We start from the raw sequence: 27,692 nt of genomic DNA on the forward strand, positions 1-27,692 counted from the left end.
CATCTACAAAATTATAGGGTTACGTAACAAACATCAATTTAAAAACAAACATCAAGTGCTTTAATCGTAACCCAACATACAAAAAAAGGTGTTTCGTCCAGAAGGCAAGCATAAATTACTGACATGTGCCCTTACAATAAGAAAATAATATATATATAGTCTCCACAGGAAGAAGTTTGACAACGCTGTAATGATAAGTCATCTAATTTTATAGAGATGGACAAAATTTGCAAAAAAAGTGGTTTATTACTTTGAATATCAATGTACTAATTTATACCAACTCATTGCTATAGTTAATATAATAAAAACTACTTCTGTGGAGCAAAATAATCATATATCAACGTATTTTCATAGAATCTGGGAAAATACTTCAAAACAAGTACTCATAAAAAAACTAGGAAATTTTATTCAAGGGGAATAAATGGCAATTTTTGACAAATGTGTACAAAGAAATTGTGGATAAAGCATTGCCCTTACAGGAGAATAAACCTAGTATGATAAGATACCACTTAAATTAACATTGCTGATCAGCAGTGCTTGATTAGACACGCTAGAACTAAACGATAAAGACAGGTTAAAAGAAGATAAAAAATGTTCACCCGAATTAATGAAAAACATAGACCATTTACAACTTTACCGCCCAAAATATAATAAGGTCAGGAACAGACGATTTCATGCAGGAGCCATATAAAGAAGATAGAAAAAAATGATAGCAAACATCTTACTATTCCCAGATATGTTGAAAGAAGAAACTAAGAATAGGAAGGCATTACTAAAAAAATACCTGGTACTGCACTACAGAGACAATATAACATAAAAAAGCAAGCAAAGGAGAAATGGAACACGCACGGGAGCCGTTTCAAAGATCACGTATACTATTACTACTACTGAACTTCGCACACAACAATATGGTAAGGAGCAAGCACATGGCTTGAGATAGGATAGTGTTTTAAGAGTGTTTAAGTGTTTCGAAAGTGGTTACAGGGTAGTAGGTAATTTCAAACATCTAACTCACCTGGTAGTTATATATATAGCTTACGTCCCTGACGTCACGGCAGAATTTCAAAACTCGCGGCAATCGCCGATTGGGTAGTCAGGTGCACCACCTGTGCGCCCTCTACCAGGTACGTAGCACCATACCAACTATTCCTCAGATCTTCCCTGCCGCCGCTACGGTGACATCGTTGGAACTTCGCTCGTTATAGCCCGTGTCTTTTGCAGTATTATTTGGTGAAGTACACTTTGGCTTTGGCTTTCGCTTGATTGGATTTTGATTTCGTTTCGATATTGTTGGTTTGACCTTTGCTTGTTTTTGATCTCTCTTTTTGATTTCTCATCATGTCTGATTCTGCTTCAAGTTTGAGAATGTGTGTGAAAGGTTGCAAGACTAGACTTGCTAAATCCTCTTTAGATCCTCATTCTATTTGTAGTAAATGCAGAGGAAAAGTTTGTGAGATAGGTGATAGATGTGATGAATGTGTGGGCTTGCCTGAGACTGAATGGATTGAATATTACCGCTATGTGCGTAAATTAGAGAAGGATAGGATAAGGAGAGCGAAGAAGACCTTGTCTCGCTCCTCCATAGACAGTCAAGGAATAGATAGTTCTCTATCCCTCGATAATCCTATTGATCCTCCTCCTGTTGTATCATTACCAAATCCAGTTTCAGAAACAGGTAAAAGTCCATCATTACAGGACATGATGACGGCCATTCAAGCCCTTGGTCAACGGGTAGAATCCCTGGCACAAGACAGGGATAAATTATGGTCTAATATGAGAGATATTAAAGTGAATAGTGAAATTAGTGCAAGTGCAGTGGAGGGTGCGGCCGCTCGGACTTGTCGTGCTCCTAGTCCTAGACCTCTTCCAAGCTCACCAACCCCTGTGAGAAGGAAAGTCGACCGACGAAGGGAGGCGAGAGGTTTTAGCTCCCGAGCGGTCGTCCCCTCGAGCGTACCTGTAGACGATCCCCAGGACGCTCACCCTCGCTATAGGAAAGGCGAGGTTAAAGTGTTTTCTTCGTCTTCTGACGACGCAGTACCCAGACGGGGCTGGCGTCAGACTTCTAAATCCAGACCCATTAAAAGGAAATCCCAGGACGCCGAGCGTCTTGATACTGGACGCCAGGACGATATACGTCAAGAGCGTCCAGGATGTAGTCATTGGAGCAGCCCCGAGCGCTTCCCTTCAGGTTCCGATATTTGCTCTCCTACCAAATTAAGACGTAAGACGTCGCACAGGCGACCATCGTCTTTGGTAGGAGGCAAGGAAATATTGGAAAGGGGGAAACCTTCGGTGCAAACTGCAACTCCGGATCGTTTCTCTTTCGATTCCGATGCTTGCTCTCCTGCCAAATCAAGACGCATGATGTCGCACAAGCGGCCGTCGTCTTTGGCAGGAAGTAAGGAAGGATCGGACGAAGGGAGACTTTCGGTGCGTGCTACAACTCCTGTTCGCTTCCATTTCGTCTCCGATGTTTGCTCTCCTACCAATATAAGACGTAAGATACCGCACAGGCGGCCGTCGTCTTTGGTAGGAGTAAAGGAAGCATCGGACGATTGGATGCCTTCAGTGCATGCTCCTGCTCCTCCTTCGGATTGGCGTTCTTCAGGCATTTCATCTCAAGACGAACAGAATGAAGAGAGAGAGATTGACTTTGCAACTTCTCTAGTCTGTTCCCAGCAGCAAGAAGCTCCACAGTTTTCCGTACTGCAAGATTTTAAGCAGAAACTCTCCTCTCTTATGCAGTCATATCAACCTGCTACTCTTACTGTTAAACGCCAGGACGAAAAACGTCTTGAAGCAAGACGCCAGGACGAAAATCGTCATGAGACAGGATGCCGAGACTCCAGGCATCAAGAAACTGGACAGCAGGATGCACAAACGCAACATGACATCGCTACATCAGTTGTGTCTCAATCAGAAGAAAGGAATGAAGACATCCCCCATTCTCCTTTTGATCAGATGCAAGTCGTTTCCGAGGAAGAATATCAAACAGATCTACAACCCTCAGCAGATCTTAAAAGGCTTATGAAAGTTTTTGCGGAACTTTTTCCAGAAAGTTTTGTGCCAGCTGCCCCTCGTTCTCCACCTTCAGAGTTCACTTTAGGGAAGGCTTCTAAAGAATCCGACTTTACGAAGATGGTATTATCGCGCTCTTCGAAAAGAGCCTTGAAATTAATGAAGAATGGATGGACTCTAAGAAAGACCAGGGAAAAACAGCTTTCTCATTTCCTCCGGCCAGATTAGCTTCCAGATCCAGCATCTGGTACGACACTGGAGAAGTCCTAGGTTTGGGAGTTCCAGCTTCTTCCCATGGGGACTTCTCTAGTCTTGTGGACTCTTCTCGTCGGACGGCCATGGGGAAGACGAAAGTGTTTTGGTCTCCTCTGAAATGGACCACCTCCTCAAAGGGATTTTTAGAGCCTTCGAAGTCTTTAACTTCCTAGACTGGACTCTGGGTTCGTTGGGAAAGAAAATTGAAAACTTGAAGTCTACCAAAACGGAAGAACTCGTTCACCTTATGTCATGCATTGACAAAGCGCTTCGAGACGGGTCGAACGAGCTAGCAGCCCTTTTCTCAGCTGGAATCTTGAAGAAAAGGGCCCAATTTTGTTCTTTTCTTTCGAGTGGAGTAACGCTCACTCAGAGAGCGGAACTGCTTTTCGCTCCCCTTTCGACTCATCTTTTTCCGCATAGTTTGGTAAAAGAAGTATCCTCAGCTCTGACTCAAAAAGCGACACAAGATCTGATGACTAAAGCAGCAAGGAGAGTTGTTCCGTCAAGTTTTGCAGGACAGAAACTTAAAGAAACCACTCCTCTACCACGTAGTTCTCGGCCCTTTCGAGGTAGATCCCTCAGGAGAGGGAATGCAAGACCTATTACAAAAAACTCCAAGAAAAGAGGCTTCAGAGGAGGAAGTAAATAAAGTCTGACAAAGTTCTTCTTCAGACAGTGGTAGGAGCCAGACTCAAAATTTCTGGCAAACATGGGAGAAAAAGGGAGCAGATCCTTGGTCTATTCAGCTTCTCAAAGAAGGATACAAGATCCCTTTCTGGAAAAAACCCCCCTTAGCAGAAAGACCGATCGATCTGTCAGCCAAGTACAGAGAGGAGTCCAAGACAATAGCGATACAACAAGAGGTTTCTATGCTAATTCAGAAGGAAGCAATAGAAAGAGTTCAGAACCTGGAGTCTCCGGGGTTTTACAATCGATTATTCCTGGTCCCCAAGAACTCGGGCGGATGGAGACCGATTTTGGACGTGAGTTCCCTGAATTTTTTCGTGAAGAAAACAAAATTCACTATGGAGACAACGAAATCAGTTCTTGCTGCAGTCAGACGAGACGACTGGATGGTTTCGTTGGATCTCCAGGATGCTTATTTTCACGTCCCGATCCACCCAAACTCCAGAAAGTACCTAAGATTTGTTTACAAGACAGAAACATTTCAATTCCGAGCTCTTTGTTTCGGTCTAAATACCGCACCTCAAATTTTCACAAAACTTATGAGCAACGTAGCAGCAATGCTACACAAGAAACGCATCAGAGCCTCATTGTATCTGGACGATTGGCTCCTCAGAGCCCATTCCTACGCCAACTGTCTGGAGAATCTTCAGAAAACAATTCGATTATCAGAAGACCTAGGCCTTCTGATAAACCACCAGAAATCCCACTGATCCCATCCCAGGAAATCTTGTACTTGGGGATGAGGATTCAGAGTCAGGTTTTTCGGGCTTTTCCGTCCACATTGAGAACGGAACAAGCTTTAGAGAAAATAAGAAACTTCCTAAAGAAAACAGAAGTGCTCTGCGAGGGAATGGATGAGTCTGCTGGGGACCTTTTCCTCGCTAGAACAGTTTGTCTCCTTGGGAAGACTGAACCTACGCCCTCTGCAGTTTCATCTAAATCAGCATTGGGACAAGAAGAAGACACTAGAGTCAATGTGTATTCCTGTTTCGAACGACATGAAACACTATCTACAGTGGTGGAACGATCCCGTCAAGCTCCAGGAAGGCCTCTCCCTAGAGCAGAGGAACCCAGACCTAGTGTTTTGTTTTCCGACGCCTCGGACTCGGGCTGGGAGCAACACTGGGGAAGTTAGAAGTCTCGGGCTTCTGGAACAAGGAGCAAGTAAAGTTCCACATCAATCTGAAAGAATTGACTGCAGTTTTCCTAGCTCTCAAGGAATTAGAGAGCGTAGTCCGGAACAAAGTGGTACAGGTCAACTCCGACAACACAACGGCGTTGGCCTACATCAGCAAACAAGGCGGGACTCACTCAGTCTCTCTATACAGAGCAGCAAGAGAACTGCTCCTCTGGACAAAAGGAAAAAACGTGATTCTGGTAACACGCTTCATTCAGGGAGAAAAGAATGTGAGAGCAGACATCCTGAGCAGAAAACATCAAGTCTTGACAACAGAATGGACTCTCCATCAGGAAGTTTGCAAGAGTCTATGGCGAATCTGGGGGCGCCCTTGCATAGATCTCTTTGCAAACAGCGCAGACAAGACGGATGGAGACTTACTGTTCTCCAGTCCCAGACCCCGAAGCAATCCACATAGATGCGTTCCTTCTGAATTGGACACATCTAGACGTGTACGCCTTTCCCCCATTCAAAGTGAGCCACAAACTTGTTACAAAAGTTTGTGGCTCACGAAGGAACCAGGATGACTCTAGTGGCACCCTTCTGGCCGACAAGAGAATGGTTCACAGAGGTACTGGAATGGATGGTGGACACCCCAAGAAGCCTTCCGTTAAGAGTAGATCTACTCAAACAGCCCCACTTGGAAAGGTATCACCAAAACCTCCAAGCTCTTCAGCTAACTGCCTTCAGACTATCGAAAAACTCACAAGAGCTAGAGGATTTTCGAGGGAGGCAGCGAGTGCAATTGAAAGAGCAAGGAGGTCTTCAACCATTAAGGTATACCCAATCGAAGTTGGGAGACTTTTTAGAGGATGGTGCAGGGACAACTCTATTTCCTCTTCCAGTTACCTGTGACTCAGATAGCAGATTTTCTGCTATACCTCAAGAAGAGACGTAACTTTTCTGCTTCTACTATCAAGGGTTATAGGAGCATGCTAGCAGCTGTCTTCAGGCATAGAAACCTTAATCTATCTGATAATAAGGATCTACAAGATCTTCTTAGATCCTTCGAGACAACTAAGGAAAGAATACAATCCTCAACATCTTGGAATTTGGATGTAGTCCTCAAGTTTCTCATGAGTGACAGGTTCGAACCCTTACAGGAAACATCCCTTAAGGACCTCACCATGAAAACTCTCTTCCTGATTAGCCTAGCAACAGCAAAGAGGGTCAGCGAAATCCATGCCTTCAGCAAAACTGTAGGTTTCAGACAGGGCAAAGCCATCTGCTCGCTACAGTTGGGATTCCTAGCCAAAAACGAACGCCCCTCTCAACCCTGGCCCAAGTCATTCGAAATTCCGAACCTCTCGGATCTCACGGGTGAGGAAGTAGAGAGAGTTCTTTGTCCGGTAAGGTCTCTGAGGCATTACTTGGAGAGAACGAGACAAATACGTGGCACTTCAGAAGGGCTTTGGTGTTCGGTCAAGAAACCCTCTCTGCAAATGTGAAGAATGCGCTATCCTTTTTTATAAGGCAATTAATTAGGGAAGCGCATTCAGCATGTACTGAAGCAGATATGAAGCTACTTAAAGTTAAGACTCACGAGGTTAGAGCTGTAGCAACCTCGGTAGCATTTAAACAAAATAGATCTCTTCAGAATATCCTGGACGCAACATTCTGGAGGAGCAAGTCAGTTTTTGCGTCGCACTATCTTACGCAAGTGCAAACTTTGTATGAAGACTGCTACACACTGGGTCCGTTTGTAGCAGCTCTTTCAGTAGTGGGAAAAGGGTCTACCCCTTAAAACCCATAATCCAATACTCTTTTTCTTCTCTTGGAACTATTGAAAAGTTATGGTTGTTTGTGGAGACTGGATGCAGTCTTCCACAATCATTGATCTTTAGTCAGGTGATCAACTTGTTCCTTAGTAGTGCCCGGAACAAGAGTATTGTAGGGAGTCTAGTCACATAGAGGTTTGACCGGTTGACAGTCTCCAAGAGGTCTTCAGCCCCCTGGGTGGATCGCTGGACCTCATAAGGAAAGCAGACACAATGAGACAGGATATCATTAAAGTCAGCTTCCTTAACAGGTACGAACCCGTAAGTTTGTTTTTATTAACACTTATGTCAATTCCAACGATGATAGCTGTTTCTGACCCTCCACCAAAGGTGTTAATCAGCTATATATATAACTACCAGGTGAGTTAGATGTTTGAAAATGTTATTTTCATGATAAAATAAATTTTTGAACATACTCACCTGGTAGTTATATATAATTAAATTCCCACCCTCCTCCCCTCTAGAAACTATGGGCATGGAAGATCTGAGGAATAGTTGGTATGGTGCTACGTACCTGGTAGAGGGCGCACAGGTGGTGCACCTGACTACCCAATCGGCGATTGCCGCGAGTTTTGAAATTCTGCCGTGACGTCAGGGACGTAAGCTATATATATAACTACCAGGTGAGTATGTTCAAAAATTTATTTTATCATGAAAATAACATTTTCCAAAAATGGTTAAAGAAAGGATCACTAATAGGCATAAGGATGAGAATCCCAAGGAAGACATTACCTCTGGTTCGGAAGAAGAAACTCTGCCGGACGATTGTGCGATCTGCGAGAAGCAGGTAACAAAGAATCAGTATGGCATCGCTTGTGATTATTGTGACAGCTGGTTTCACAACGGCTGCGTAAAAGTAAGTAAGGAAGAATATAAATTAGTACAGAAAAATAAAAGCCTCAACTGGTTTTGTGGAAGATGCAATGGAGCTTATAAGAATATGAAAACTGAGAACAGGAAGATGAAGACACTGAGGGATACTTTCGTGCTCAAGATGAGTGCCCTAGAAGAGGTTATAATGAAACTCAGTGAGGAGCTAAAGGAAGTGAAAAGAGGCTTAGACACTGAACAGAGAGTAAGAAGTGAGGATTTTAACCCAGTGATTAGAGAAGAGGTGAAGGAATTATGGGAGAAAGAAAAACGTAAAAATAATCTTGTTATTTACAACATCAAGGAATGCTTAGAGGGAAATAATGAAACTAGGCTTAGAAATGACACAGAAACCTGTAGCAAGCTGTTCAAAGAGGAACTAGGGCTAAGGGACATTGAAATAGTAGAAGTAAGTAGATTAGGAAGAAATGATAGGATGCAGGCACCCAATAATAGTACTACAGGGAACCAGGATAGAGACAGAGAACCTAGGCCAAGACCTATTTTAGTTAAGATGAAAAGTGAAAGGGAGAAATGGGCAGTAATAGGGAAAGCCAAGATTTCTCAAGGGGAAACAAGAGGTAGGATACAACAGAATATTCATAGCACCAGACCTAACCTTCAGAGAAAGAGAACAGGATAAGATATTGAGACAGGAACTCAAAGACAAGAAAGAAAGGGGGAACAGGGATGGTACATCAGAAAGGGTAAACTAATCAGAAATGAAAATTTTCAGAGTCTGGATGGGGCAATAGGAGAAATGTAATAAACGGAGATGAAAATAATACATTAACCAAGGAGCCAAAATCAAAAGTTGAAATACAGTTCAAAATATATATGATAAATATACAGTGTTTAACTAGACAAAAGATAGTAGAAATAGAAAGTTTTTTAGACAATGAAAATAAGATATTTTGTTTAACTGAAACTCACCAGAAACTAGACAAGTTAGCATTAAGTAAAGGTATAAATAAAATAGAAATATGAGGGAGAAGAAAGACAAAAAAGGGGGAGGGTTAATGATGCTATATAGAGACAGTGATAGCACAGAGTTAAACAAGGTGGAGACTATTAGCAAAGACCTACTATATGCTAAATGCAAAATATACAATAATAATATCCATATTTTATTGTTATACCTATCAGTAGGAAATACAGAGGAGGATAAAAATAGAGATAAAGCTAAATAAAACAGAATGCGAAAACATATGAAAAACATAAACGACCAAGAATCATTACTGATTTTAGGAGATTTCAATGGCCATATAGGTTTCTTAGGCCACCAGAATACAGACAGAAACGGGGAAATAATATTAGAATGGATGAATGAACATAGGCTAATACTACTTAACGCAGAAGACAGATGCACTGGAGTATACACATGGGAGAGAATGCAGATGAAAAGCGTATAGATTTTGCTTTAGTCAATGAGAAGTTATACCAAAATTTTGAGGAGATGGTAATTGATGAAGACAAAAAGGAATTTGATATCTCAGACCATAACCTAATTACCATTCACTTAACATTCAAAGGACAGAACAAGAATCTCAACAAGGGTAAATGGGGGGAAGTAAAATACATTCAAAACAGATGAAGACAAACAACCTAAATGACTTTATAAAAAAATTAGAAGAGATCCTAATAGATAAAGACATTGACAGAATCACAGATATGGACCTATCAATAAAAGAAGTAGCAGAAGACAAGCTAATGAGAACATACAGGAGAAAGTTGCTAGTAGGAGAAAGTAGAAGAGCAACCCTGGTTCAGTGAAGAAATAAGAAAAGGTATCAAGGAAAGGAAGGAGCTGAATAGGAAGAAAAGGAATGAGAGAGATAATGTCGTAAAGAAAGTCTAGAGAAGAAATATATGCAAAAGAAAAAAAGAAGTGCAGATATTAATAAGAGAAAAGATAACAATATATGAAAAGAAAATAACAGAAGAAATAAAAAGAAACAAAAACAAAGAGCTCTGGGAAAATATTGGTAAGTTAAGAAATAAGCAAAAAGCCAAAAAAGAAACTATACACTTATATAATGAACAGGGAAGCAAGCTAAATGAGGCTGAAACAAAGGAAGAATTAGTGAATTATTGGAGAACCATTTACAGCAAACACGAAAATAATATAAAGGAAATCTGGAACGAAGAGAAAAGGATGGAAATATGAAAATGAAATTGGCAGCAGAAGATGATATCATAAGAATTGGAGACTATAGATTCCCAGAAGTACTAAGAGAACACATGGACCTAGTGATGGAATGCAAAAGGAAGATAATCCCAATGCAAGAGCCTGTGATAACCAAGGAAAAAGTCATAGCTTGTCTAAGTAAGCTCAAAGCTAAAAAGCTGCAGGCCCAGATGGAATCAAACCAGAGCTTTACAAAGCTTTAATGAAGAGCAAAACATGTATAGAAGTACTAGTTAGGTGTTACAACAAAGAACTAGAAATCAAAGAAAAGCCTGAATCTTGGAAGAAATCTAGAACAAAAATGATAGAAAAGAAAAGGAAACCAAGGGCTAAGGATTTAAGGCCTATAGCTTTATTAAATATATCATACAAAGTATTCATGATGCTGATAAAAGACGAAATAGAAGCACACCTCAGACTGAATGAACAAGATCACGAATGCCAAGCAGGATTTACAGGAGGGAGTAAGGATAGAAGATAACATTCTTACACTACAATATGGTGTAGAAGAGAGCTACAGGAATAGAAACCATTAATAGTAATAGCTATCGATTACAGTAAAGCATTTGACTCGGTAAAACGAGAAGTCATGATTGAAGTTATGAAACAGTTCAAAATACATCCAAAAATCATAGAGGCAGTAGTTAACATATATGAAGGGGATAGCACAATAATAGACCTAGGGGAGGGAGTAGAACAGGAAATGGGAATTACAAGTGGGATTAGGCAAGGTTGCACAGGCTCTACTTCACTTTTCAAACTAATGACATATTTAATAATTAAGAAAATGGAGGAGGAAGGGACAGGATTTTGAAAATGAACTAGTAAAGATAGGGACACTTTTCTTCGCCGACGATGGATTAGTTCTAGCAAGTAATATAGAAGACGCAAGAATAAACATAAAGATTTTAATAGATATAGGGAACAAATGTGGGCTAGAAATAAATAAAGAGAAAGCAGCATCATTATTTTCAACATGAAAGATAAACCAGAAGAGATAGAGAACATAAAGGTGAGGGAGAACATTACATATTTAGGAATAAAGATAAATGACTCTAAATCTGGTTTTTAGCTACAGAAAAAAGAAATGTTGAATAAAGCACAGAAGTTAGCCAACCTAACCTACTCCGTAATAGAAAAAAGCTGCAACAAAGTTCTAATAGGGAAAACATTCTGGAAAAACATAGCTCTACCATCAATCTTATACGGAACCAATGTGGGTTAATCTAACAGACGCAGAAATAGAAAAATTACAAAGAATAGAGAATGGGGTATATAGGAAAATATTAGGGGCATGTAGAAGTAACAGTAGTAGCCACATTAAGGGGGGAGATAGGAGCTTCTTCAATGAAAAGTAGAATTATGAATGGGAGATAAGCTATGTAAATAATACTTTAAATGGACGGAAAGAGATACTGAAGAAATTAATTACAGATATGCAAGAAAAGGAAAGAAAATGGTGGAAAACTGTGGAAAAGTACATGCATGAAGTTAAAATAAATTTAAGAAAATTAGAAGGAATGTCCAGAACAGAAATAAAGGACAAAGCCAGAATATGGGACACAGAGAGGTGGAAAGAAGAGTTGGAAAATAAAGTGACTGTGAACATATATAAAACGTGGAAAAGAGAAATAAAAGACGAAGAAATTTATGACAACTCTATGGGTTCAGTCCTTCTCTTCAAAGCCAGAACCAACTCTCTTAATTTAAATATAGCAAAAAGGCACCAGAAGGAGAACACCTGTTGTCCTTTTTGCAATGATGCAGTAGAAGACATATTTCATTTCCTTTTATGTTGTGATACATATATAGAGGAACGGGTTGAAAGCATAGGGCTACAACAACCCTATGAAGAGAAGGAAAGTGACGTAGTGGGAAAATTTCTATTTTCAGGTAACAACGAAATAAGAAAAGAAACCATATACTTGATGTGGAAAAAAAGAGAGAAAAAAAGGAAAGAGCTAAACAAATAAACAAACAAAAACAAAAAATACCCAAGACTAAGAGGCGCCGTTGCAAAGGCATTGCCTCGACCCATAACTACTACTACGTAGCTAGCTATTAGCTCAACATGGTATGTATTAGAAAATCGCTGTAAAGTTTTTCTTTGCGTTTATTGTCAAATTTTGGACTTGAAAATATCATTGCCTGTGTTTTAATGCGTGCCTTGCATTGTCCATTTCAGACGTTTTTCGTTTTAGCAAATACCTAGGCTAACCTAACCAAACGCGTGAACTGACTTACCTAACATAGTGTACCTAGCTATAGGCTACTAGGTTAGGTCCTAGGGTAAAAAACCGCAGGGTACAGAGTGGACCATGTACGATCAGCATGAACAATCCCAAGAAAAGTACATTATAACGTGTCCTGACATCGGAGATGGGCATCAGTCGCGACTTCTTGTTGGTGAGAAACGGAGCAAAAGACCTCTACTCTCCTTTCGAAGTAGTAAGTATTTTATCCAAAGTTAGAAATTAAGGCCAAATTTTAAGATTTAAACAGAGGGTAGTGAAAAGGGTGTCAAATGTAGTGCAAATCTCACAAAAACGCGTTGTTCCGACACGGCATACAAACCTTCGGTCCTTTTACAATAGGAAGGTACTAGCGGCAGCTGGATAGGTCGTAAGCTTTCGAACAAGGGGTTCGGTAGTTAACTGCTTGTCCGACAGGCGCGCGCGCGCGACTGGGAGGTAAACAAATCACTTTTTGCTTTCGGCCGCTGCGTGTGGACGTGTATCATCGCTCTCTGCCCGCTTCATCGTCGTTTGCTTTCGCATGATTGTGTTTTTCTTTTTCTAATTATCTAGTGAAACTGAATTGTAAGTACAATCATTTCATTGAATTCTTTGTGAATTAAGGATCTTGGTGTCACCACGCCCTCCGATTACCCGAGTGCCGGGACTGAAGGGCGTAAGTGCGGGAATTCATTTTCCCAGAAATGATCCTCGTATTGTGTATGCTCGGTGCCGAGGGCGGGAGCACTCGCTCCGAGCGTAAATTGAGTTGGAAATGTGTAGATGAAAATCGTAAGTAAGTGCTCTTTTCATTTATATTTTTTTGACCTGTATGCCCGTTGCCGAACGAATGCGCTCGGCACGGAAACTTATTTAGTATGGAAGTGGAATCGCAAGTACAGTATTCTTTTTCATTTTCATATATTATTTTGATTGTAGCAATACTCATTTTGGATCAGTTTCCGAGCTTACCCGGAAGTTGATCCTTCCCCCTTTTTATTTTGAATGAAGTGAAATCGCAAGTGCAGGTTCTTTTTCATTTTTCATTTTTTTTTGTTGAGATTGCATTGTTTACTGGGATCAATGTTTCTGCTATTCCCGGGAATTGATCCTTCCCCTTTTTATTGTATGAAGTGAAATCGCAAGCGCAGTAGTCTTTTCATTGTTCCGATACGTAATACAAACCATCGGTCCTTTAACAATAGGAAGTAGCTAGCGGCAGCTGGAACGGTCGTAAGCTTCGAACAAGGGGAGAACGGTAGTAACTGCTTGTCCGCACAGTCGCGCGCCGCGCGACTGGGAGGTAAACAAATCACTTTTGCTTTCGGCCGCGGTGTGAAGGACGTGTTCGTCATCGCTCTCTGCCCGCTTCATCGTCGTATGCTTTGTTTATATTGTGTTTTCTACTAATGGTTTGTTTGACTTGAAAATGAAACTGTAAGTACACTGTTTTCATTTTCATTAACTTAATTATGAACCCTTGAATTATGTCCTCGGTGGCCGAGGGCGGGCGCGCTCAGCGCCGAGTCATGTATTTTGGCGAAAGGGTGTAATTGAAAAATGTAAGTACTTTTTTCATTATATTTTGGCCTCGTGCGTTCGTTACGCGAGAGTGTGATTGCGCTCGCACGAACTTTTAATTTTGTATAATAGAATGCAATGAAAGTGGATTCGCAATTGCAATATTCTTTTCATTTTCTTTTATTCATTGCATGAATTTAATCTGGATCAATTTTCGTCTTACCCTTGGTAATTGATCCATTACGTTTTTTTATGTGAAATGAAATCGCAAGTGCAGTATTCTGTTTCATTTTCATATATTTTATTTGTTATAGCATCATATTATTGGATCAAGTTTCCGTTCTTACCCTGGAATTGATCTTTTCTCCAAGTTCTATGAAGTGAATCGCAAGGCAGTATTCTGTTTCATTTTCATATTACTTTCACTGCTGTGCGGGGGTGGGGGAAGCGAAGGTCTGCCAGGAAGTCGTCGGAAAGCTCTCCCGCGACTCCTTGGTAGCCGATTCTTCGTCTTCCTTCCTGCCCCCCGCTCAGCTTCTTCATTGTATTTGTATTTGGGGTCTTCCTTGCGTTCGGGTGGGGCATGTCTTCCCCCCGTGCGTGAGGGAACCCCTCTTACTAATCTATCTATGTTACCGCAGGTGCTACATCCGTGGGAGATCGACCTTGGATGTAGATGTAGATCCTCACGAGGTTTTGTACTCAGTTTGTCGGGGGCGAGAGTGCTTCCGCAACGAGCCCTGTGTAACGTATGCATTCGTCAGCGCAGTGGGTGCTGTACGAGGACACAAGAAGTCATCGGAAAGTCCAGTGACTCCTTTGGTAACGGACGTCCAGTTGTACTCGGGGTCTTCCGTCCGCTCTGGGTGGGTTTCTCTCACCCCCCAGGCGCGAGGAAGCCCCTCTAACTAACCCGACTGTTGCTTTCCGCAGGTTTGCCATCAGCGAGGACGACCTGGGACAGGTGTGGGAGTCGCTGGGACTGCAGGGGTTGATTCAGCGGTTGGCGGGGTCGGCAGTGGTCACTCATGATACGGTAACCACTACAACAACCACAATCTCGACACCAGCAGGAGAGGTCACCGCACCTGGTGTACATACCACATGTCATGTCGGTAACACCACGGCTGCAATCCAGAACCAATTCCTGCCGTGCCAATCAGGACGGTGCCACCGCCACCTGGGTCTTGTATTGCCGACCCCGGGACTGCCGCTGCCCAAAGAGTACCCCCCTGGACCTGCCGCCAGTGCCGAGATGACGGTAGCTGCCGACAGGACGCCTGTCTCTCCTGTGGTACCTGCCGTGCCTGCCGTACCTGTTGCTGTCCCAGCCGCTCATTCCCTTTCAGATCAGGTGCCTGCTGCTCATTCACTTTCAGATGTTCCTGTTGTTCCTGCTGTTGGTGATGCTGTCACAGTCTCAGGTCTTTCCGGACAGGTGCAGTCGGGCCTGTTGCTTCGGCAACTGCCCCGGCTCCCTCCTGGATGGAAGACCTGACGTCTGTCCTGCGGAGCCTGGCGAAGAAGAAGAGAGAAGAAGGAAGAAGGTGTCGTCGTCGTCTTCGTCGTCTTCTTCGTCGTCCGCTGCCTCTCCTTCCCCTTCGACTTCTAAGGCCAAACAGCCGAAGAAGAAGAAGGTTTGCCTCCTTTCCCCCTAAGAAGACTCCTTCGGGATCTTCTAAGGGCCCGGCTCGCTCAGGCGAGCTGGGGAGCTCTTCTGCTGGTCCTCCTGTTCCTTCGGGAACGGGGCCCGTCGCTTCTTCTGCAAAGAAGAAGTCGACGGGGACCAGAGGGCACCAAGCCTCGGCTGTGCGTCCTCACCTGGTGCTAGCGGGTCTGCCGCTAAACCAGGTTCCGTCTCGGCCGCTTCTCGTTCGCGAGAAGCACCAGTGACGCTCTTCCAAGAAGACCGTCCAGCCAAAGTTTTTTGACGCCCGAGCTCGCTCGCCGTCAAGACAGCGGCGCGGAGCAGAAGACTGGCGAGAGTCGTGCACACGACTCTCGCCAGGCCAGTGGACGCTCTCGCAGCGATCAACTGGCTGCTCGGGCTAACGTGACGGTCGCTGATCAGCCACGGGTTGAGGCGAGGAAGGAGTCCCCGCGGCCGCCGGTACCAGCCACAGCGACTCGACGCGCCGAGAGGACGCTGGCCGGTCTCGACGCGATACAGAGCCTAGCAGGTCACCCTTCCGCCGCTCCCGATGGGGACCGGGCGGAGGCGGTGACCAGCGGCAGCTCGCCTGACGCTAGAGATCGGTCTCGACGTTCTCAGCCGAGCCAATCGCCCCAGGCGAGCGGTAACGGCTAGGCCTGCTGCTCGACCGTCACCGCGGGTTGACGATCAGCAGCAGCCCTCCCACGCCACGCTGTCCTGCCAGCGAGCGAGGGGGGAGCGTCAGGTCTGCCTCTCCCATAACGGGTTGAGGCGAGGAAGGGGTCCCCGCGGCCGTCGGTACCAGACCACGGCTGGTACCAGTGGCTCGACGCGCCGAGAGGACGCTCGCCGTCTCACGTGACAGCGAGCCTAGCAGGTCACCTGACGCCGCTCCATCGGGACCGGGCGGAGACGGTAACCAGCAACAGCTCGCCTGACGCTAGAGATCAGCGTCGACGTTCTCAGCCAAGCCTCTCGCCTCAGGCGAGCGGCAAGGCTAGGCATGCTGCTCGATGCGCCACCGCGGTTGACGATCAGCAGCAGCCCTCCAAGCACGCGGGTCCTGCCAGCGAGCTAGGGGGGAGCGTCAGGTCTGCCTCTCCTGTACCTTCAACCTCCTCGGGCTACGCCGGGAGGAGCAAGGTACCTATGAGTGATCGCGAGAGGTGCGCCGCTCGCGACCCCGCTAATGACGCCGTATGGACCAGGCACGGTTCTAGGACCGACCAGGACATACGCGCAATTAGCTGGAGGCGACCGTCAGGGGTCTGCCGCTCTTCCTCCTTCTGAAGGAGATATCTAGGGATCTGTTCTTGTTGGAGGGACTGGACGGTCCTACTCCGCAAGACGCGGTTACTCCGAGATGCAGAGGAATTTGCAGAAGTCCATTAAGCTGATTCGTCAGCATGTAATGACCCTGCGGAAGGATTGCCGCTCCCACCAGCAGAGCCCTGTCTCTGCTCGAGTCGTTTGGGGGCCCGAGAGACCCAAACCACCGCACGGTGGGTCTGCCGCGATCGGAGCTTGCCGATTCTGTCTCGAACCAGTGTCTCTCGTCTCCGGACAAGAAGGCTCTCTCAGTTCTGGCCGGTCGATCAAGCTACTTCCACCTCCTCTACTGCGACAGCGGCGTTTTCTACGTGTCTTCGGACACGTATTTAAATACTCCTTCGGTCCTCCTGAGAGGTTTCGACCTCGACGAGGACTGGAATGAGTCGGAGGACGGTATCGGCTCTCTCCTGTCAGGTGTCGATCAGCCCCACCCAGACGACGTTCACAGTGGCGGCAGACCCTTACCTACAGTGAGAGTTCGTAACCCCTCCGCGGGGAGGGAAAACGTTTTCTCCTGACGATACGTTTTCCAGACTCTGAGAGCCATCGCCGCAAGGCGATGGCTGCTCCTACTCTTCTCCAACTGCTAGTTCCACTGGGAAGGCGAGCGAGTATCCAATTCCTTCCCCATTCCCTCCCTCCTTACGGCTACGAGGGAAAGGGGAAGGATCCTACAGAGATTTCTTTGTAGGATCCCGACGTTCGGGGACTGCGCTACCGGAGGGACCTTCGGGTCCTACCTGACGTAAGCCCCGGTCGTTGAGGAGGAATCCTGCTCCATTCTCGATTTCTACGGGAATCGAGAGGACCACCAGCCGATATCGTTTGACGAATTCGGTGGGGGTTTCGCAGACTGCTTAAGAATTCTACGGAATTTCTAGCGCATTCAGAGTGTTCGAGTTTTTTACGATCTTCAAACACTTACGCGAGACCACGGTCCAAAGTGAGCGAGACGAGAATCCCCGATATGTTACACGATAATCGGGAACCTCGCCTATGCTCGAATTCCTGGAATTTCTAGCATTGTAAAGAAGACTGCTGCTGAAAGAAACTATCTCACAGTAGGCGACCAACCTGGAATAGAGGAGATCGGACGGGAATATCCAGTTTGGCTTGAACTATCGTCTTAGTATTCTGTTCACCATTGAAGCTTTCCTTCGAGGAAGACTTCTCCTTCACTCTCTTGATAGAGAACGAAGGTGGTCGATCTCCAATCCTTATTTTGTTTTCTTGAAGGAAAGAATTTAGGATGGAGATCGTTGTTCAGAATCCTACAAATATACTACGTATATTAACCTCGCGACATGATTCTGCTAAGCAGTTGAATTTGTCCGAGGGGTAGGCGCATATCCTAGTTATTCTACGGATTGCGACTTAGACGAGAAGTATTCTAATGGAACTGCAACTCGGGGTTGCCTGCAACCTCCCAGGAGTTTTCAGTTTCAATTTCATATACTTATGGTTTTGTCACGACAACACCATTTCAACTTTTATATTTACCGAAATTCGTTTCGCCTAAATATATAATTGCCCGAGCATATCTTTTATGCTCGGTAGTTCTAGCCGAACGCATTCCTTCGTTGAATAATGGATTACCTGGCAACTCAGGATGACGAGTCAGCAGGCTCAACCACTGCGTATTGAACTGCCTGATAGTCAGCTCAGTATCAGCTGGGCCTCCGAGATTCACGGTCCATGTATGTCTCTCTCTCCCCTGCTTGATTGACTACCGAACCGTATCTCTGCCTAACAATCATGGACTTAGGTCTCTGATTAACGGGGATTCTCGCATAATGAAGGACCATCTACTGCGGTGACGCTAGATTCCATCGACTTCGACATTGCGAGAATTTTCAACAGAGATATCTCTTGGACTCTTTCATCTTTCTGTTTACCGCACGGTAACAGAAGTCTGTACAAGTCTCCCCGCTGCATCGCACTGCGATAATGCGAATGATTTTGCAGACATCTGAGTTTGTCTTCAAAATATCTCGTATTCGTAGGTGTACAATTGTTCATTGTTCAACCCGAATTACAAGATGTGTCAGAAGACATCGCCTACTCTCCGACCTGACAGCTCTACCTCCAAATGTTCAGCCATGAGAAGCAGTTCTTCAGGCGGCTTTCACCTGTGTTTTCATTACCGAAGAACGCACCGCTTTCATTGCAACTACGACTTCTCACCGGGACAGCAATGAAATAGCGGTTAGCGTTTTCAGTCATTGTAAGCACAGGTTATGAATCTTGAGATCCTTCTCTCGATTCATATGTGAAGACGTAGGTTGCATTCAATATCTACCTTCGTCTTCAACGGTACATAGTGTTGTTTCTCCTTAGCTGAGATTCAACAAACATGAGATGTTTTTACCTTCAGGGACCTCGGTCCCTAGAAGGCAATTGACTTTCGCCTGTTGGGTACATGCCTTAAGAGAATCATCACCTCGCTGTCGGCATTGGTGACAAACAAATACATCATTTGTTTGGTCTCGTCGGCATAACCCTTTAAAAGCGAAGGTCACGTGACTTACTCGGATGCTTTGACAACTTGCCTCCTACCGAACGCAGTCAGTCGGCAGCTGTCAGAGCGCCCGAGTCAGTTTACGAATTACGCTGTTGACTTAGTTCGGTTGTTACACAGCAACCATTACTTCGTTTTAATAGCTTGTCACAGTACCCATACCATTGACACCCACCATGGAGTGTCGGTGTCCTATCCACTACCGAGAACTTCGCTGCATGGGGATAGGAGGAGGCGAGAGACTTCGTTGCTAACGGACAGACCAGTATGGGTACTGGACATCACCGAAGTAGAGAAGAGGGATAGGTCATGCGACTATTTCCTTCTTTTCCTCTGAGGAACTGCATGACTTCTCCTGCGAAGTCAGGCACCCAGGGGATGGGGATCCGTGACGCTCGATTTTCGTACCGAACTTCGTAGCGAAGACTCAGAACCCTTCGGTCCCTGACGATTGGTTCGAGTCGTTCACAATCCCCTCCCTAATGGACTTCACCGCCTTCGATGCGAAGGAGATGCTGCCTTGTCCACAAGAACTTCTCCTTGGCGCAGGTACTGAAGGCAGGGGTCTGGTCGAAACCCAACCAGACCACATGCCCTTCCTTCTACCTTCGGGATATTGCCCACAGGTCTTGGATCTTTTTCCTTGGGACCCGTGGTGGCTGCTCAACACGTTGTGTAGCGAACCCAGACCCTCGCAGGCTGAACAGCATCGAGTCCTGGTGTGACCGTAAGAAATGGATGGTGAATGAGAGTGTGACTGGCTCCTCTTCCCATCTTTTTCTTCCCCTCTACCTGTGGTTAGAGGGACACGGTCGTCACCCTGCTGGAATAAGGACAAGATGCGGTGAGCTACTAAAACAGAGCCCCATCCTATCCCTTTCACTAGGGATAGGAGCATATATCCACACTTCCTCCAACAAGGGGGAGGAAGTGATGCCAGCTTGAGACAACCCATACTTTATGTTGCCTCTTGCAAACAGGAACAAGTTCTTGCTTGCTGGTACGAAGAGATACGCTTGCCTCTCTCTTAGTACTCGGCCCAGAGGGTCTGACCATTGATCCTGCGGTGCACATCCCGATCAATCGGACAGAGGCTTGGATCCCTCCCTCGCTCTTACGACCAGGGAGGCATTCCAGGGATGGACGAACACCAGTCTGTTCATCAAAAGACTCAGATTCCTCCCACCAAGAAGTGAGTCTTCCTATTGTTAAAGGACCGATGGTTTGTATTACGTATCGGAAAAACAAATGACAATTTGTCGAAAATTGCATTTTTCCTAACTATACAACCTGAGGTCCTTTACATATAGTCCCTCCTCATGCCACCCCTCACTCTGCGTATTTTTGCATGGGCCAAAAGCAAAAGTGATTTGTTTTACCTCCCAGTCGCGCGGCGCGCGACTGTCGGACAAGTAGTTAACTACCGTTCTCCCCTCCCCTTGTTCGAAGCTTACGACCGTTCCAGCTGCCGCTAGCTACTTCCTATTGTTAAAGGACCTCAGGTTTGTATAGTTAGGAAAAATGCAATTTTCGACAAATTGTCATTTTTCATATATTTTTGATTGCATCAATATTTATTTGATTCAAGTTCCGCTCAGTCAGGGAATTGATCCTTATGCCCTTGCATTCGGGCCGATGGCACGATTGCTCTCGGGCTCTTATATTGTGTTGGGTACATGGGTACTGTGCGGGGGTGGGGAACGAGAAACCCCCCCCCCGCTCAGCTCCCACAGTGGCCCTTCCCCTTGGGGGGGGGAGGTTATCGGCGTTCTTCTCCTCGCCCGATCCGTCGAGCGCGGGAGGGCGCTCGTGCCCGATGTACATTGTATTAGGGGTCTTCCACTCGTTCGGAGAGGGGCTCACCCCCCCGCGCGAGGGACTTCCCCCCCACTAATCGCTACTACTGTTATTTCCGCAGGTGCTACTGCCACGAGGTGGACCTTGGTGGAGGTATGGGCGTCCTTCCATTTGCAGGGCGTGCTAGTGTCCAGGGGCTGCGGTTCTATGTCTGGGCCTACTGCGGTCACCCATGAGTGGTGACCACGCAACCAGGTGACGACGTCCCTCCTACCTGGTGTACTCGCCTCACGTGGTAACAGTCTTGCCTACAGCCGCTGTGAAGTGCCGTTCGCCGTACCGAGAGGGGGGCGTGCCGCCGCCGCTCGTGGTTGCCGCGCTGCAGCGACCACACTTCCGCTGCCCTAGAGCTCGCCCCTGGACCTGCCGCCAGTACCAGGATGTTGCTGGCTGCTGCTCCACTTCCTGTGTTTCCGGTGCTGCCTGCCGTACCTGCCGATTCTGGGCTGACTGTCCATGCAGTTGCTGCGCTGGCTGTCCCTGTCGTTGCTGCGCTGGCTGTCCCTGCCGTTGCTGCGCTGGCTGTCCCTACCGATGCTGTGCTGGCTGTGCCTGCTGTTCCTGAGATGCCCATGACCTGCTGATGTCGTCCCTGTTCGTGGTGGTACTACCCCAGACTTTGGTCTGTCTGTACAGGTGCGTCCGGGCCCTGTGGCTTCGGCTACAGCAGCTGGCTCCGCCCTGGATAGCAGATCTTACGTCTGTCCTGAGGAAGCTGACGAAGAAGAGGAGGAAGGTGTCGTCGTCGTCGTCTTCATCTTCTTCATCGTCGTCGGCTGCCGCCTCTTCCCCTTCGACTTCTAAGGCTTCACAGCCGAGGAAGAAGAAGGTTGCCTCCTCCCTCCTAAGAAGTCTCCCTCGGGAGCTTCTCGGGACCCGTCTCACTCGGTGGGACGGGAGGGTTCCTTCCGCTGGTCCTCCTGCTCCTTCGGGAGCGGGGCCCGTCTCTTCTTCCGCAAGGAAGACGACTACGGGGACCAGAGGGGGTACCGGCTAACACCGTACTTCCTCGCCTGGTGTCAGTGGTTCTGCCACTGCATCAGGGTCCGTCTCGGCCTCTCGTTCGCAGGAGGTACCGAGTGTACGGTCGCCTACAGCGACCGTGCAGCCAGGAACCAGACCTCTGAGTCCGCTCAGCGTCAGGTTCACGGCACGGGGCGGAAGACTGGTGACAGCCGCTTATGCGACTCTCACCAGACCAGCTCTCACTCTCGCGGCGACAGCTGGCTACCCGGGGACGTGACGGTCCACGACCGACCACGGGCTGAGGCTGGGAAGAGGTCCTCCCAGTTCGCCGGTTGCCAGCCACGGCTGGAACCAGCGACGTGACGTGCCGTGAGGACAAGCACCGGTCTCACTGTGACAGTGGAGCTGCAGGTCGCCTGACCGTCGCTCTCACAGAAAGCGACCGGGTACGGCAACCAGCACCAGCTCTTCTGATACTCGAGATCGGGGACCGCTGTGCTCAGTCCAGCCGTTCTCCACAGGAGACGGTTCGACCAGGCCTGCAGCTCGATCGCCAACCGCGGTTGACGATCGCCTGCAGCCCTCAAAGCCTGCTGGTGCTGCCAGCGAGCAATGAGGGAGCGTCAGGTCTGCCTCTCCTGTACCTTCAACCTCCTCGGGGTTACACCGGGAGGAGCGAGGTATTGAGGAGTGATCGTGATGGGGTGCGCCCTCATGATCCCACCACAACGCCCTACGTGCCAGGCACGGTTCTGGGACCGGCCAGGACGTATGCGCAAGTGGATGGGGGAAGACCGAGAGGGCTGTCGCTGTTCCCCCTTCTTAGGAGGAAGGTTCTCGGAAATGCTCTGTTCGAAGGGCTTAACGGTCCCACTCTGCAAGATGCTGTGACTTCCGAGATCCAGAGGGGACTTTGTCGAGGTTACGGCGCTGATTCGTCAGCACAATGATCTCGGGGAAGGATCACCGCTCCCACCAGCAGAGCCACGTCTCGGCTCGAGTCGTTTTGGGGCCCCGAGAGGGAACCCAAATCGACGGTGGGTCTGCCGCGATCGGAGCTTGCCGACTGGGTTGAACCAGGTAGTCTCTCGTCTCCGGACAAGAAGGCTCTCTCAGTTCTGGACGGTCGAACAAGCTACTTCACCTCCTCTACTGCGACAGAGGCGTTTCTACGTGTCTTCGGACACCGTATTTAAATACCCCTTCGGTCCTCCTGAGGTTTCGACCTCGACGAGGACTGGAATGAGTCGGAGCGGTATCGGCTCTCTCCTGCAGGTGTCGATTAGCCCCACCCAGATGACGTTCACAGTGGAAGGACGGCGTTCCCCTCACCTGCTGCCGGAAGTGGGGGGGTGCCTGCCAGCCATTGGGCAACTTGGCAGCGCCACGGCGCCGAGACCTGGATTGTAGATGTCCTTGGCGGGAGGGAGATCTATTAACCTTCGAATCTCGGTCACCCCTCACCTCCAACCCGGTCCAACAGCAGGCGTACGTTCCAGGGGCATCGAAGGACGTAGCATTGAGACAGGAGATCAAGACCATGCTGAGCAAGAGAGCTGTAGAAATCGGCACGGATCAGTCACCGGGCTTTTACAGCCGACTCTTCCTGGTGGAAAAGTCTACGAGAGGCTGGCGCGGGTGATAGATCTCTCTCCCCTGAACGGTTGGTTCGCCAGACCCGGTTCACGATGGAGACGGCACGCGCAGTGCTCGACTCTATCAGGAGAACGATTACTGCTTTCAGTGGACTTGAAGGATGCGTATTTACAAATACCCATTCATCAGTCCTCCAGAAAGTACCTCCGCTTCATCCTCGACGGGACGGTGTACCAGCTCAGGCCACGTTGCTTCGGTCTCTCAACCGCCCCACAGGTGTTCACGGCGAGTGTTCACTCTGTGTCTGCTTGGGCCCATTCGCACGGGATACTCTGATGGGGTATCTCGACGATTGGTTTCCTGGCGAGCTACCGCTCGCAGTTGCTACAGGACAGGGATCGACTGCTCGAGTTCTGTCGCAATCTGGGGATCGTTCTGAACTTCGAAAAGTCCGATCGAGACAAGCAGAGGATGAAGTACCTGGGTATGCGGATCGACACGGTAGCAGGGCGAGTCTTCCCCGCAGACTCGCGGATCAGCAGATTCAGGGAGGCAGCCAACCAGTTCCTGTCTCGGCAGGAACAGGTAGCTCAGCGATGGCAAGTCGTGATCGACACCTGTCGTCACTCGGGAAGCCAGTCCCTAACGGGCGTCTTCAACCTGCGGTCTCTTCAGGGAGACTGAAGGAGAGTTGGTCACAGGCGACGGATCCCCCAAGCTTTCCATTGTCACGGACACAGGAGGTGAGGCAGGACCTAGCCGGGAGGGTGACTGGACGACAGGAACCCCTTAAGAGGAGTGCCTCTGCGCACTCTCCCCCCGGGACATGCAGCTGCTCTCAGACGCATCGACCGAGGGATGGGGCGCACACCTGGAAGAGTTGCGGACTTCAGGAGTGTGGTACGAGAACGACAAGCACCTCACATCAATGTACTGAAACTCAAGGCAGCGTTTCCTCGCTCTCCAAGAGTGCCAGGACCGCTTGATGGGACACTCAGTGGTGTTGATGTACGTCAACACCACGGTGGTGGCTTACGTCAACAAACAGGGGGGCCTAGTGTCTCTCCCCGTGTATCAGTTGACTCGGCAGGTGCACGAGTGGGCCGAGGCGCACTCAATAGAGCTGTCGCAACGCTACATTCCAGGGAAGGAATGTAGTAGCAGACACGCTCAGCCGTCGGGATCAGGTGATAGGGACCGAATGGTCTCTACACCAGGACGTGGCGGAAAGGCTCTTCGACCTGTGGCGGCGACCAGTCGAGGATCTGTTCGCCATCCGGCACAACAGGAAGCTCCAGGTGTTCTTCTCGGCCGTGCCGGATCCATGGGCAGCTGCAGAGGACGCTCTTCAACACCCGTGGGACGACCTCTTCGCCTATGCCTTTCCCCCGTTCAGCCTGATTCGCAAGGTGATCAGTCGAGCACTGGTCATCCCGAATCTCAGGATGATCCTGATGGCTCCCAAATGGCCACAGGCCATTTGGTATCCGGACCTGCTGGCTCTTCTCGCAAGAGAACCGAGGGAAATTCCCCATTCCCATTGGCACAACCTTCTCGCCCAGCCACACGTCGAGCGGTTACCACCGAGCAGTCCAGTCCCTACGTCTTCACGGCTGGCTGTTATCCACCATCTCTCGCGAACGAGAAGTTGTTTCGTAGCGCAGCACAGAGATGGCTGGAAACGTCCGTCAGTCCTCTGCAGCTGTGTACCAGGGGAAGTCGGCCGTCTTCTGTGGTTGGTGTCGTAGACGGGGCCTATCTCCTCTCAGACCACTCTTCAGCAGGTATCGGTTTTCCTCGTTTTTCTTCGCCGAGGAAGCTCCTCTAAGTTCCCACAGTCAAAGGATACAGAGCCGCCTTGACGCTCGTCCTGAAACTGACGGGATTGGACATCTCGAACTCGTTCGAGATCTCCTTGCTTAAGAGCAGCCTCCAAAGGTCTTGCCAACCCAGGAACTCACAAGACCCTCTTCTTGCTGGACCTGGCATCGGCGAAGAGAGTACGGGAACTTCATGCAGATAATGATGTGGATGAGATGCTGCTTTGTCCTGGGAGGACGCTACGGCGCTATCTGAAGAGAACTCGACACCTCGGGCCTGAGTGTCGACGCCTCTTCGTTAGCAACGGGGTCACCAAGAAAGAAGTATCAAGAACACTCTTTCGTCCTGGCTGCGTGAGGTCTTCAGGAGGGGCGTATGAGGCTGATGGTAGTGACGACATCCGTACGTCCCGTCCGAGAGCTCACGAAGTCAGAAGTATTGGCCCCTCGTTGGCGTTTCGTAAGAACTTCTCCGTGGCGCAGGTATGGAAGGCAGGGGTCTGGTACAACCAGACCACCGGCACCTTCCTTATACCTCTTGGATATTGCCCATAGGTCCTTGGATCGGTTTCCTTAGGACCCGTGGTGGCTGCTCAACACGTCGTCTAGCTAACCCAGACCCTAGCAGGCTGAACAGCATCGAGTCCTGGTGTGACTGTATGAATAGATAGTGAATGAGAAAGTGACTGGCTTCTCTTTCTATCTTTTTCTACCCTCTACCTGTGGGTAGAGGGATACGGTCATTACCCTGCTGGATAAGGACGAGATGCCGGTGAGCTATATGACAGAGCCCCATCCTATCCCTTTCACTAGGGATAGGAGCAGAATATCCACCACATCCTTCTACAAGGGGGGGAAGTGGATGCCTACAAGAGTCAAAACCATGACTTTATCTTTGCTCCTGTACAGGAACAAGTTCTTACATTGCTGGTACGAAGAGATACGCTTGCCTCTCTCTTAGTACTCGGTCCAGAGGTCTGACCATTGATCCTGCGGTGCACACCCCGATCAATCGGACAGAGGCTTGGATCCCTCCCTCGCTCTTACGACCAGGGAGGCTTCCAAGGTTGGGCGAACACCAGTCTGTTCACAAAAGACTCAGATTCCACCCACCAAGAAGTGAGTCTTCCTATTGTAAAAGGACCGAAGGTTTGTATGCCGTGTCGGAACAAATGACAATTTGTCCAAAATTGCATTTTGTTCATGAAACTTACCTGACAGATATATATATAGCTGTATTTTCTGAAGTCCGACAGAATTTAAAAATTCGCGGCACACGCAGTGGGCGGCCAGGTGGTAGTACCCATTCCCGCCGCTGGGAGGCGGATATCAGGAACTATTCCCATTTTCTATTCATATTTTTTCTGTCGCCGGTCGGTAAACAAACTGTTTACAGACCTCCGCCTAGGATTTTGAAACTTCATTAGCCACTTAAGTATCCTAATTATTCTTTCGATTATTAACTTGGATTTGTGGCTAGGCATACGCTATCGTAAATTTTTTCATTGCATTTGATGTCTGAAGCTAGTTAGCCTAGTTTCAGACTTTGTTGTCTGCATGGTAAGGTGAGGCTACCGTAACTTTCGGTAGACACTCGCTTAGTATATATGACGTTTACATGTTTTCTTTGCATAAGGTAATTAGTGTAATGTGTGACTGATTACGGAAGAAGGAGGATTCAATTACGCATTTTAGAGCGTGTTAGAATCAGGAGTTTTCCTCCACAGTAAACAGAAGTTAGAAAATAATGAACCTTCTAACCTCCTGTAGATTTTATTTTGCCTAACCCTGTGGTATGGCTTACGAGCCTAGAATAAGTGTCTGCTAAAGGATTACATCAAGTAATCTTAGACTAAAGTGCTCGCTCTCCAACCAGTGTTGTGAAGTGTAGTGCCCCTTGTGTTGTGGAGGGGGCGTCAGATCGGCCCCATAATGCCTCTAGGCCTGGGACCTCTGTCGGACTCCCCAGGACTCAGGGAGAGGGCATGTCGAAAGCCGCAAGAGGGTGACGGGGGCTCCCCACCGATCTGGCGTCCCTTCGGCAGAACCTGTTGACTCTTCCCAGGCTGCTAAAGATCGTGCACGTGCGCGAATCTTGAAAGATTGCTTCTCGTCCTCCGAGGCGTCCTCCCCACACAGGGGTTGGAGTTCTCGGAAGGACTCGCGCCCCCTAAAGAAGCTTTAGAGAAGAGGACGCTTCACGTCCTCTCTCTCG

At 47.7% G+C, this 27,692-nt stretch overlaps 1 protein-coding gene across 6 annotated transcripts in view; it reads left to right on the forward strand.

Annotated features, from left to right (window-relative positions):
* Window positions 1-799: 799 nt before the first annotated feature.
* LOC135210995 (DNA-directed RNA polymerase I subunit RPA12-like) overlaps window positions 800-27,692 on the forward strand; it is a 46,218-nt gene continuing 19,325 nt past the window's right edge. The window contains exons 1-2 of one of the 6 annotated variants that reach the window (XM_064244004.1): window positions 914-992; window positions 11,873-12,053. In XM_064244004.1, the coding sequence (XP_064100074.1) occupies window positions 12,051-12,053 (3 nt within the window). In that variant the 5' untranslated portion in view covers window positions 914-992; window positions 11,873-12,050. The other 5 variants (XM_064244005.1, XM_064244006.1, XM_064244003.1 and 2 more) reach the window with 5 other exon arrangements.

This window comes from Macrobrachium nipponense, chromosome 4, assembly GCF_015104395.2.
Source record: "Macrobrachium nipponense isolate FS-2020 chromosome 4, ASM1510439v2, whole genome shotgun sequence".
Classification (NCBI taxonomy): domain Eukaryota; kingdom Metazoa; phylum Arthropoda; class Malacostraca; order Decapoda; family Palaemonidae; genus Macrobrachium; species Macrobrachium nipponense.